We start from the raw sequence: 13340 nt of genomic DNA, 5'->3' as shown, positions 1-13340 counted from the left end.
TAAAGCCACTGGGTTGAGGAATGTTGGGGGAAGGTGTGTGCGGAGCGATGCTGGCAGGCCTCCCCAGGTCCAAAGACCCTCCTGTACTCCTCTGGAGCTGGCTGACAGCATTCACCATCTCAGCAGAGATAAAAACAGCCAAGGGTAGGGCGGACAGAGGAGTCTGGTGTCAACCTCCGGAAGCTGAAGAGCCTAAGGAATTGGAGGATTCCTGCCTCTCCAGTTCCTCCAGGAAGCGGGGAGTGTCCGCTGTGCTCACTCTGGGGTGGCAGGCAGCCCTGCCTTTCTGTGCGCCAGGCCTTGACGTTCCTGGGGCTGGAGAGATTGGGGGGGTGGGGTGGGGGCGGAGCGTGGACCTGGAGAAAGGGGGCAGCCTCTAGGCAGGTGCCGGCCCAGGAGCTGGTGGGTGTGGGGGCCTGTCTGGGGCTACACTTTCTGCCTTTCTCTCTCAGGCTCTCCTTTGTCATCTTCTCCCATGTGGGGTGTCTCTGCCATGCCACTTCCCCAAGAGATAGCAGGCCTGGGCTGGAGGCCAGAACAAGGTGCCAAGGCTGGGAGCGAGGGCTTCCAAGGCTGTTGAAGGCTGATGCAAGAAAAGTCATCCTAGCCCCTCCCAATTCATCTGGGACCAACGGAGAGTGTCCCAGCAGCAGCCAAGAGAACAGAAGTCTGGGTTTCTTCAGTCCTGGGGCTGCTGCATTCAGTGCCTTCCTGCCTCCCTGCCCCCACAGGCCGGGGCACACAGGGGCCAGGGAGACATCCTAGAATCCAGAAGCATGAGGGAGAGATTCCCATAGGAGGTGAAGGCAAGTCTCTCTGCTGGGGTCTCCCTCCAAAGGGCCCGGTGTCTTTCCTGGCCCAGTGGACGAGGCCTTCACTGGTGACCCGGAGCCTGACCCCAGACCTCCAGGAGGTCCTCAGACTCCCAGCGAGACAGGCGGCCCCAGGGGGAGACTGAGAGGCCCACAAGTAATTACAAGCCCAGGTTCCCACAAGCCAGGGAGCTGCCTGTGACCACAGTGGCAAGACCCTAGAGAGGAAGGCGGGCTGATGCTGGCAGTCAGATGCAGAAAGTGCTGACTGCTTTGGGGGTGGGGAGACGAGGAGGGCTGGGCTGGGGGCAGGGGCAGAGGGTTTCCCAAGGCTCCTTGGACAGGGCCTGAGAAACCCCTGGGTGAATTAGGGTGCATGCTTGGGGAGCGGGCCCCAGCCAGCCTTCCCGGGAGATCCCCTGTGAGCTGGCCCCCGTGGTGGACCACACTAATGAGCCCATAACACAGGCCTTTGATTAAGCAGCTCCCAGCACAGCGACTTTATTGAAACATGCCGAGGCCAGCGGCTGGTTCCCACCGCTCCGGTTCCCCGGGCAACAGCGCCTGGGAGGGGACCATGTGCTGGGAGTCAGCGGGGCGAGTGCTCGAGCTGGCTGAGGGGCTGCCAGGGAGGCGTAGGGGAGCCGAGCTGGGAGGAAACCCCAGCAGCTAGGGAATCAGGGGCTTGGGAACCAGGGTTGGGTCCAGACCTTTGGGGGGAATGAGGAGCAACGTGACACGTGCTGAGCCCTCTGGAGGCCCAGGTCACCAGGCTGCTGAGAACTGCAGATGCTGACCCCCTACCCCCACCCCAGGCAGGAAGATGTTCCAGGAGGGATGGTGGGGCTCCAAGGACAGGTTCAGAGTCTAGCATGTCAAAGGCAACTGGGTGGCACTTATTCTCGAGTTGGGGAGGCTCTAGTTTCTACTTTCCCAAGAAAAAGTGCTTAACCTTCAATACGCAAAGCACTGAGGACACTTCTGCTGAGACCTGTCAACACACTGTCACCCGCTGGGGATGATGACCTCTGACCTGTCAGGGGCAGGGTCTCCTGCATGGTCCACCCCTCACTCCTTCCCAGCTCTGTGCCGCCCCTGCTTTCCACTTGTTCTGGGCTAATTTCAAATGCTATACTTCAGAGCTTTTCCTAAGGTAACTACCAACACCACATGGACAGAAATCTAATGTTACCAAGTGGGACTTTTAAATGTATTTATAACTTTATGGTTCAAAGTAATTTTGTTATGAAACAGTGTAATAACAACAGTGGAAAAAGGCAAGATAATTTATGGAACACAATATCCCTAAAGCACTGGCTTCCATTTCTACCTCAGCTTAGTCTTGGGAGTCTGGTTGGTATCCTTTGTTTGCTGTTTGTTTTAATTAAGGGTTAGTATTTTGGTGGGGAGGGGGAGGGAGGAGCTAGCCTGAAGAGGCACACACACACACACACACACACACACACACACACACACACACACACACACACACAGCATGCCTACGTTAATGGTAAATACACTTCACAGACCCCCCAGACTGGCCTAAACCCACAGAACCAGCAAAATTCTCTTCCTCTCTACTGTAATCCCCCTGCCCACTGCTGCCCCCCACTGCCCAGGACACACCACAGACAGGCAGAGTCATCTTTTACATTAGGGTCAGATTCCCTTTCCGAGAGGTAAGGTGGCGTGTTCCTTCTCCCATGCCCCCAACAGACAAAATAGGATGTTGTTCCTCTGCTACATCTGGGAGTGGGTTGGACCAGGCCAAGCACCCGTTAGAGACCTGGGCAGGGTGGGGATTGGAAGGAGGCCTGTGGCTGTCAGGTCTGGGTACCCTGCTTGGCAATGGCCCGAGGCTGTGCCCAAGCCAGAAGAGCAAAGGAAGGACAAAGTGTTCTGGAAAAAGCCAGCAGGTTTGCACTGAGAAGCTAGGTGTCCGTCAGGAACACAGGAGGACCATTAGATGAGAGGGGGCAGGCTTGGTCTGCTGAGACCTGCCCATCACAGCCCATTGCCCGGTCCAGGTTCAGATGCCTACTTTCTAGGTATTCTGGTGGGCTTCCCCATATAGCAGAGAGTGGCTTCCACACTCCCTCCCACCCTGCTGCACCCCTCATTTCCTGTACCTTGGTTTATCTGAAATGCAGAAAGTCGCACATCCCTCAAAACTGAATTTCTATGGCAAACAGAATTATCCACAGCCAGAGCCTGGAAAGTTACCGTTCCTGTCTTGGGGGACAGGGAGAGGCCAGGAAGTGCTCCTAGAGCTGGTGGGCTAGGTGGAAGCATCCACACACGACATGGCATCTCACCACTGGCCCCTCAGGAAGGCACCCCCGGAGCTTGCCAAGGGAGGACAGGGAGGTTGTGGGCACAGGAAAGGAGGCAGGCAGAAGAGAAAGAGCCTTCTCACTTGTAACCAGGGTCCGTGGGCTGCGTAAGGGTGCTCCTCGGTGGCAAAGGCGCCTTCTACTCCCGTGGAGACAAAGGTGATGGCCATGTCTCCTGTGATACTTTTATATGTAAAGTGCCGTCCGTGCAGGAGCCTGCCCCTGGGGGTGGGAACGTGAGACAGTGAGAGGGGGCCTGGCCAGGGCGCTCGGGGGCTGTGGGGGCTATGCTCCCGGGATGGGGTGCCTAGAAAATGCCCTCCTGACTGACCACCTGCCCACTAACAGGGGACTTAACCAAACATGCTCATCTCAACACCTCCCAAGAGAAGCCTCTCACGATCTCTACTGTCATCCTTCCGAAGTGTTCAAGGCTGGCAGACATCAGAGCAGCGTTCAGAGGGGCTGCAAGGGGAGAGAGGTCCACCTCTTCTGTGTCCTGGTGAGGAAACTGAGGCCAGAGGGGCCAGGTGGTAACATGCCCAAGGTCAGGCCCAGAGCTAAAAGGGGGATCGGGCCCCTCTTTGTTTGGAGGGTGGGGATGAAGAAGCCCCTAAACAAATTTCCCATACCCCTGGGTGATGGCACGGCGCCCTCACAGCACAACCCTGTGTCTGGTCCACCCACTCCCAGGCCTCTCGTGAGATTTAAATGGTTACCAAGTCCATATCTTTAAAAAAGGCTGAAGCCAAGTAGGGTCACTCTGAGAGAGCCACAGAAGTTATTGTTAACCCCCAGTCTGGAAATAACACCTGGGGGAAGGGTGGGCAGGGGCAACTTGTGGGGACAGAGATGTCAGTCAGCAAAGGAAGCAAAACCTGCTCCTGGCTTCCTCAGGCTGCCTCAGATTAACCCTTCACCAGCCTAAAGGCCCTGAGCCTGGGCCGGAGAGGGAGCTGGGGGAGGAGGTAGTTGGGCTCCTGGCGGGGTGTTGGGGTTGTATAGGGGCCCGGCCAGCCACTGGTCACTCTGACCACTGGCTGTCTTTGCCCTGTTGGGCCAGGCTGGTTTCCACCCAGGCTCTGGGATAGTGGGGATGGTCCCAGCAAGTACAACCCCCTTCTTTCCTGTCACTGTTGTCTGGGTTTACAGCTATTCTTGCTGTAAAATTGAGGGTGGAACCCCAGGGCTGTGGAGGAAGCCAGCTGCACAGGTTCCCGCAGGGCAGCGTCCTCATGCAGGGAGCTGCATTCTGGCCCTGGGGCTGGGTTTCTAGCACTGTGGATGGCGGCAGAAGGGACACAGTCTGGACTTTTGAGTCCCTCAAGGAGTATGTGGGCCACAGGGTGTATAAAACTGAGTGTTTTGCACGGAAAAAACAGCAAAGCAGGAGAAAACACAGTCCCACCCATTGGAGCCCCTGCCCTACCACCCCAGTGCTACCAGGGCCCCTGCCACTGGGCTGGTGGGATGGCAGGGGGGTGGTCTGAGACACCCTAGGTTACTGGACCTTTGTAAGGGAACAGGGCTGGGGGAACACTTCTTTGCACAAAGGAGAGCTCTTCAATGACGTGGGGGCTATTGGTGGGCTTGGGGGCCACAGGCCTGCCCACAGGCCCAGGCTGGAACTCCCTGACTAGCTCTCCTCCCCACCAAGGTCCTAGACTGCACCAAGGCATGAGGGGGCAAGCACAGGCCTGGTAGCTCCTTGAAGCCAAGCTGTGCTCTGCGGCGCTCACCTGAGGCAGAGAGGGATGAGGGCTCCTGACTCCTGGTTGAATTTCAGATGGACGCTCTCTAGCTGCCGCGTGCGGATCAGCTCGTGGGGAATAATGGCCGTGGAGCCGTCGCTTTCCAGGCTGTCTTTGCGGCTCCTGCGAAGCAAGCACAGGAACAGGTTCAGCACAAGGTGAAAACCGTAGGGCAGAGCAGGACGGGAGGCTCCCAGGCTGGGCTCCTGTGCAACGACAAGGATGGTGACTGATGATAAAGAGAACAGCCACCATTCACTCAGCCCGCATTTGCCAAGTGCCAGCTGCTGTGCGAAGCACCCCTTGCATGGTGGGCACAGCGCCCCCGTGAGGTGGGCACGATTTTTACGGCCCTTTAACAGATAAGGAGTCTGGGATCAAGACAGTGATGTAACTTGTCCAGGTTGCACAGCGGGGGCTGTGGAGCCGGGATCTGGTCACAGGTGGGTCTAGTTCTGAAACCTCATCTTTGGCCAACACACTGTAGGAAAGCTATGTCACAGTGGTTTGTTCTTCCCTCAGATAGCAGCAGGGGTCTCTGGGAGCCCTTCTGCTGCCCCGGAGCCCCGGATCCCAAGTTCTCCAATGCTGGGGTGCCAGAGTGCCAGGAGACTTGGCTCTGAAAGCTTCCTTCCAGCTGACCCTGAAAAGGCTGTGACATCAGAGCAGGCTCAGAGCATGCACACTCCTGCTGGCGGCTCACAGCTACAGTGACATACACACCCTTCATCCAACAGGAAATGACACAAGCCTCACCGAAGGGTGGAGAGCAAGGCTCGCGGGATTCAGGAGGAGTCTGGCTGGGCAGCGGGACCGGCCACCACCCTACTGGGCAATGAGGCCCCAGCAGTGCGGTACCAGATTCCTCCTGACTGAGGCTCCCGCCACGGCACGTTGCCACTGCGGCTTCACACCCCTTCCCATCCTGCTTCCCACCCACAGCTTGTTCCACAGCTGGGCCACAGGGCCCCTTTGCAATCTAAGATTCACTCTTTCAAATTCAGCTGCCCCCAGTGAGGACCTCGCAAATCTGCCCCAGCCGGAAGTGAGGGTTACCCGCTGATCTCATTCAAAAGACTAGATCCCCGTTTGGACTGTGAATTTCAAAATAATTACTCAAGTGTCCAATCAAAATACTGGGTGATGGGCTTCCCTGGGGGGGAGTGGGTAAGAATCTGCCTGCCAACGCAGAGGATGTGGGTTCAATCCCTGGTCTGCGAAGACTCCACATGCCAAGGAGCAACTAGGCCCGTGTGCCACAGCTGAGCCGTTGCACTACAAATATTGAGGCCCGTGTGCCTAGAGCCTGTGCTGGGCAACAAGAGAAGCCACCACAATGAGAAGCCCGTGCAACACAACTAGAGAGTAGCCCCAGCAACTAGAGAGAGCCCACACGCAACAGCGGAGAGCCGGCACAGCCAAACATGAATAAATGTAATAAAGAAATACTGGGGGAGAAGCTTTAGGCATTTATCATTCAAGCGGCAGAAGCCATCCAGGATGTCTGGGTTTGATAACCTCCTTACACACTGGAGGTCTGAGGGCTGCAGCCTGTGGCCCAAGAGGCACCCCGACACTCAGCACCTCCCCAGAGGGAGGAGGTGAGGTCAGTAGGCAGGATGGAGGGTGACATGGCGCAGCACGGGGCCCCGCTGAGGCAGCGACTTATAAGCCCAACTAACAGGGACCATTCCCACCAGCTGCGTGGATCCACCCCCAGATGTGACTGCTCTTTCACAAAGTAGTCTCTTTCTCTGGGCTCCCAGAGCCAACTCTGAGTTGCCCTTTGGCCTAGCACCTCCTTTGACAAGCCCTTTCAGGAGACCTGTGAAGAAGACAAAACACGCTGGCCAAGCAGGTCACAGAATTTCAGGGCTGGAAGGAAACTCTGAGGGTGTTTCATCTACCTCTTTCCTTTAAGAAAGAGAGCCGATAAAGCATCCAAGGTCAGAGAGCTGGGCTGTGGCAGGCCAGCGAGGGAGCCTCAGACCTCTGACCAGCTCTCTTCCCCTGAGGCCCTGGCCACCACGCCTCCCTTCAGAGGAGGGCAACACCAAACATCAGCCTTGGGGCTTGGACAAGAGCAGGACTCAGGAAAGGCAGCAGCCCTCTTTGGTGAGCCCTTACTCTGCTCCAGAGTAGGACCTTATAGCAGGTAAATTTTTCTGTGGTTAACCCTTCTTGTACAGGTAAGGAGACTGTGGCTCAGATAGGAGAGGGGATAAGCCTACAGTTACAGAGTGAGTTTAAGAGGAAGAACCAGGGTGTGACTCTCACCATCACCTCCCTGTGTCACCTCTGAGACACATCACCCACCACCAGGCTCCCAGCCCAGCTGCCAGATGGGGCCAGGCAGCGGGCCTCTCTGACACAGGCAAAAATGCAGATGAATAGCAACTGGGGGGTGGGGGCAGGGGGCTGGGAGAGCAGAATCAACAGCACATAGGGCTAGAGACGTCTCAAGCTGGAGGGAAAAATAAATTGTTGAAAGTCAGCTAAAGTCACCTTGGTAACTGCTACAACACACTCACCCAGAACGAGGACATCAAACCCAAGTGCAAACAGCTTTAAAGAAATGGAAAAGAACTTAATCATCTGAAGAATTAATGTGACAAGTGCCCACATTTACACCTCCCACCAACCTTCAATCATTTGAAAACGTACTTTAATCTTTAAAGAGAAAAAAAAAATTGCAAAATGCTAGATCTGCAGTCCTGGAGCTTGGGTATTTCCGGCCTGCTGCTTCAATGGAAACAGGGCAGATACACACACACACACACACACACACACACGCACGCACGCACGCACACACGCAGGAGCCAGCTTTTTGCTGATTTGTTTTTTCTGGACATCGATGCAGAAGCATGAATTATTTGTGTGGGCTGGGTGAGGTATTAAATCTGCAGCCGACACAGGTTTGCAATGTTTTGCACGGTTGTCAGCTTAATCTTAGTCATAAAAAAATAAGTAGTGTGCTTGCCAGCGTGGCCTAATTTTTCAGCTGGGCTGTTTTCTCCCTGAGTTCCTAGTGGAGGGGAAGGCAGAGCTTCAGGGTTGGAGGGGAGAACTGCTCCCAGGGAAGGCGTGGAGGCCAGCAACCTCCAGGGGCTGCTGGGGAGGTGGAGCCAGGTGATGAAGTATGCTTGGGGAGGCAGGGTGGCTAATAAACGCAGGTTTGGGGTTTGAGTCCCATATGACCTTGGGCAAATAACTTAACCTCTCTCCAAGCTTTACTATCTTCTTGATGGGAAGAATAATAATACCCTTTCCTTATAAGGATTAAATGAGATGACCTAGGTGAAGCATCAAACAGTGCCTGGGATGTAGTAGGTACTCAAAATGTATCTGGAATGCATTACCAGGATGTTAGCAGGCTGCCTCTAGAAGTCTATCTGCTCCTCATGCAGGAATGTTGATAGCTTAATAGAGACTTATTTGCCTTTACCCTGGGCCCAGAATCCAAGTGCCTCTAGCCAAGTCAGTCCCCCTTTCTGAGCAAAGGTCCTTACCCTGGGCTTGGGAGGGGGACGTCTGAGATGGGGCAGGAGTCACTGTGGGCCCTGGTCAACCACTGGTATTCTGGGAAGGCCCAACTACAGGTCAACAAAATCCCTTGAGGCCTTTGTTCTGCTGAGGGACGTGCTGGCAGGGCTCCCTTCCTGTGCAATGAGCACAATGAGCCTTCCTGCAATTCTCATCCACTGGTCCTCAAGTCAGCCAGAAGTAGGTTAATTCATCCTCCATGACAGCCTTGTACATCCCCGAGGCTGCTCCCACAGCCCAACAAGAGTTTCTCTTCCAAGATTGTGGCCCCAACTTTCAACGATATTCTTTGCTGTTGTTATTGTGGTTTTCAACTATATTCTTAAGATAAGGTCCTAAATCATCCATCCATCCATCCAAGTAACTCTCCCTTGCATTCACCCTAGCTTGTCAAACTCTAGTGTCATGTCCAGAAGTGAAGCTGAAGTGCCATGTGTGGAAATACAGTACGTGGTTTAACCAGCACAGATCACAGAGGGACTGTGAGCTTTCTTGCTTGGGATACTTTTTTTCTATTAACACTGTCATCAAATTGTCCATTCTTTGTAACCTCGTCATACTACCAACTTATACCGCACTCCGTCAACAAATCCCCCTCAGGCTTTCTCCCATGGACTGAGCTTAAACCTCTTCTTCCCCCGCCTGTGTGTACGCTAGATGATTTGGAGCTTAAAACAGAACTCTGCTGTTACTCAGCTAGGGTTTCGAGCGGTCCGGATATTTCTGAAACCTGGCTCTGGCACACATCATATTGGCATTTCCCCTGACTTCACATCACTGACAAAACTGATAAACTTGCCATCTCTGTTCTCATCCCAGGCTTTGATTAAACAGTGAACAGGACAGGGCCAGGCAGACGGGCTGACAGACTGACATCATTACTCTTTGGGTATGCTCATCCAACCGATTATAATCAACGCAACCATTCCACCGCTATGTCCCTCACCCTCCTGGATGTTCTGTAGACGTTTCTGTGTCTTGCCAATGATGATGTCAGAAGATATTCTCCAAATGTCTTGCTCACCCCCACCTATATGAGGTCTATAGCACTTCCTTTATCTACCAAGTAGAAATAGGTTAAGTGTTTCTAAAAAGGAAGTGAGGAAGGCCCGGCAGGCCTGACTCTATGAAAGCAAGCCTCACTGTTTTTCCTTAGGGAGTGTTCACAGCCTACTCACTGAACAATCTAGCCCAGAGTTTTCCCTGTGAGTTGACACCAAGCTCGCTAGTCTAGAGAGCGAAAGATGCTTTTTGCATCTTGGAACTTCTGAGTGCTTTCAGTCTGCCAACACCTCTCTCCCATTCCCTCAGAGATTACTGACACCAGCTTCCTGAATCTCGTCTGCCAATTGGACTGGTGTTCTGGGGTGCAGTACATGTGGACCAGGAGATTGGAAATCATGGCTTCAATCCTCTTTTATCAATGCCTGTGTGATTCTTCCTAGTCTGATAACCATTCTATTTGAGATGGAAGCTAACAGAACTAGAGTAAATTTTTGCTGCCTCTCTTTCTCTGATTAACTTCGCTCTGTCCAAACAACAGGACCTAGGTTTTCTTCTTCTCATTCTAAACAGAAGTATAAAAAATAGTCCTTTTTTGCTGATCATAGCACTTTTTTTTTTTTTTTACAAGACTTAGCTCTTCTTGAGTTTCAGCTTTTCTTGTTGGTCTAACATACTTCTTCTAGCTTTTGTTCAAATTCTTCAAAAATATTCTGAGTTACATAAAGACTTCTCTACATATCTGTACGGATCCCCAGAGATATTACACCTCCTTTCAGTTTTCAGGGGACTATCCACAATAATAATAAGAGGTACGAACTATGAAGTCATTTCCTATTCCAGGGGATCTTCCAGACCCAGGGATAGAACCCATGTCTCCTGCACCTCCTGCATTGGCAGGTGGATTCTTTACCATTGCACTACCTGGGAAGCCCAACTATGGAGCCAGGTCCTATGCTAAACCCTGTATATATTTGTTCCTTTCATTTCTATAACAACCCTATTGTTGTTGTTCAGTCACTAAGTCATGTCTGACTCTTTGTGACCCCATGGACTGCAGCACACCAGCCTTCCCTGTCCTTCACTATCTCCCGGAGCTTGCTCAAACTCGTGTCCATAAAGTTGGTGATGCCATCCAACCATCTCATCCTCTGTCGCCCCCTTCTCCTCCTGCCCTCAGTCCTTCCCAGCATCAGGACCATAATAACAGTAAACTAGTCAAAATGACCACATGGATCACAGTCTTGCATAACTCAGTGAAGCTATGAGCCAAGCCGTGCAGGGCCACCCAAGATGGACAGGTCACAATGGAGAGTTCTGACAAAACATGGTCCACTAGAGAAGAGAATGGCAAACCACTTCAGTATTCTTGCCATGAACCGTGTAACAACCTTATAAATAGGTATTATTTTTCCCATTTTACAGATGAAGAAACTGAAACTCAGATACTTAAATAACTAGACCCAAATCACACAATGAGGCAATAAAGGGCTGAGACAAAACCCCTAGGTCTTTCTGATGCCAGCAAACATATAACCACAATATTTATTCTTAACAGCCTCCCATCCCTTTGAGTGGTCTTTCCTTCTGGGGTTTCCAAGGCCACGAAGACACATCTATTTTTTTCCCCCTGAACTCTTAAAAAGAATTGCTTCCTAGAAACCACAGCAGGGCTTCCCAAAGGGCATTCAATGGAATTTTAATGTAAGACACACTTCTAGAAAAGCAGATGTGGCAAGGGCTGGATGTAGCACACTGCATCTCAGATGGGAGATTCATAAAATGCTGGCATTTCGAGGAATCTGAGGAGGACTATGGAGGGCAAACAAATCAGCTTCACTTTGTGTACGCCAGTATCTTCCAAGCTTAGCCACAGGAATCCCTTGTCACTTAATCCCCAACAAAGTCCCTTCCAAGGTTGTAGGGACCCTCCCTCTAAGGACCACTGACCAAGCAGTGTTCTGACAGGGCCCAGGGTTTTCCCTCCTGAACCCTGCTCTACCTAGAACTTTGTCCCAAGGACCTGTCACACCTATGGCATCGGCCTCCCTGCCAGTCAGTCAGGTGCACGCAAGGCACTCCATCAACTCCTTCACCCCACGGCAAGACGCTCTTAGGAGGCCTGTCAGACAGTTACACGACGGTCACCTTGAGCTCTCGGCCTGATGCTGGGGAAGCTGAAGTTCCTCTGAGTGACAAGGGATTACTTTAGTGCCAATTCTGTGATTTATACCTGGAATATGTCATTCTTTTCACTATACAGGGTAAGCTGTAACAGCTCCTACAATATCACTTCTTTAACTTTCCTCAATACCTCTAACGTACTTTCCAATTCCCGTTATTCCCTTTTTAGGCTATACCCATTGACTTCCTGCTACGGAAGATGAGCTTTTAGCTCCCTTTCATCTCACACTCCCTCCTTCCCAAGATACCTGTACTGTAAGTTTGTTTTACTAATGCTATTTACAACTGAGCTTCCCTGGTAGTTCAGCTGGTAACCAATCCGCCTGGAGTGTGGGAGACCTGAGTTCTATCCCTGGGTTGGGAAGATCCCCTGGAGAAGGGAACAGTTACCCACTCCAGTATTCTTGCTTGGAGAAGTCCATGGACAGAGGAGCCTGGTGGGCTACAGTCCATGGGGTGGGAAAGAGTCAGACATGACTGAGCGCCTTTCACTTTCACTTCACTTTCATGTAGTATACACTATGATTACTTTTCCTTTTTAGCGTAATTTTCTGTTTTTCTTGTATTTAATAACTATTGTTTTCTATGAATTTCAATAATTCAGTCCTAAACTGACTACCAATGGCCTGCAGATTGTCCCAAGACTTTCAAACAGAGCAAATATTTATCAATTTTATCTTCTTAAAGACATTTCTCCAGAGGATCCTTCCAAATGACTCCAGTCTGAGCTCACTGCCTTCCATTCTTGCTACATAGGTGTCCTCACGGGATCGCCCTTCACCTTCACACTGGCGATTCCTCTCCCCTCTTTCTCATGGGGGATCCCGTTTCTTGTTTCCCGAGTATTTTCTTCACTCATTTCGATGGAGCATATCTTCTAGCAGATTTCACTTTATTTTTTAGTGTGCTTCTCTCTGATCTGTCACCTTCAGGAGTTTGCAGGCAAACGAACACCAGCTTTACTCTGTGCACCGGTTCGGAGACTTTTGTGGCCTTCTTTCCAGTTATTTTTTCCTGAGGAGGGGCAGACACCTCCTCTACTTTTATCCTCTTTTATAGGCAGCACCTAGTGGTAATGAGGCCTGGATCTGGATTCAAAAAACCCAAAGTTTAAATTTTGGGTCTGAACCTTCTTAATCTTGGCTCATTGACCCAGGATAAGTTATCAAATCTAGCTAAATCTCTGTGTTCTAATTTGTAAAATGGGGACAAAAGTAATCCACAATACAGGGCCTGGCACATGGTGATACTTAGTAAAAATGCCTGCTTGGCCACAGAACCTGTCCAACCCAGGATCCTTCCTATATTGGGAACACTGAGCAATGGTTTATGGGATGGCTCAGAGGCGCACCTCAGTAATTCAGCAACGGATCTACATCTTCCCATTTCTTTCTTTTTTACCACCTGTCTATATAACACATTCTCTATTTACACTTCCCATTGTATAAGGGGACCTTTTATATATCCTAACACGCCTTCTCCTTCCAACGGCAGGAGAGATTCCTTGTTTCTAGCACTGCACAGATCGCAGTACATGCTTCTGGTGACCCTACCCACACTTCACAGGTTGACAGAACCATAGCCATGTTTCCTCTCCACTCTGCTCTCAACAGATTGAAAAGTCTTAATTTTTCCATTTTAGCCTAAGGGTGTTGGTCATATTCTATCAATGGCAGCAAGTGTAGAAAGGAGAGGAGCCCAACCACCGTGACTCC

At 51.6% G+C, this 13340-nt stretch overlaps 1 protein-coding gene across 4 annotated transcripts in view; it reads right to left on the bottom strand.

Moving 5' to 3' along the window:
• SUFU (SUFU negative regulator of hedgehog signaling) overlaps positions 1-13340 on the bottom strand; it is a 110021-nt gene that overhangs the window by 11377 nt on the left and 85304 nt on the right. For all 4 annotated transcript variants that reach the window (XM_015103389.3, XM_004020324.5, XM_015103390.3 and 1 more), the window contains exons 9-10: positions 4885-5019; positions 3229-3367 (exon numbers count right to left, since the gene is read on the bottom strand). In XM_015103389.3, the coding sequence (XP_014958875.2) occupies positions 3229-3367; positions 4885-5019 (274 nt within the window). The remainder of the gene's footprint in view (positions 1-3228; positions 3368-4884; positions 5020-13340) is intronic.

This window comes from Ovis aries, chromosome 22 (genome assembly GCF_016772045.2).
Source record: "Ovis aries strain OAR_USU_Benz2616 breed Rambouillet chromosome 22, ARS-UI_Ramb_v3.0, whole genome shotgun sequence".
NCBI classification, from domain to species: Eukaryota; Metazoa; Chordata; class Mammalia; order Artiodactyla; family Bovidae; genus Ovis; species Ovis aries.
The sequence above is the reverse complement of the archived record's forward strand: the minus strand, read 5'-3'. Positions and strand labels throughout refer to the sequence as shown.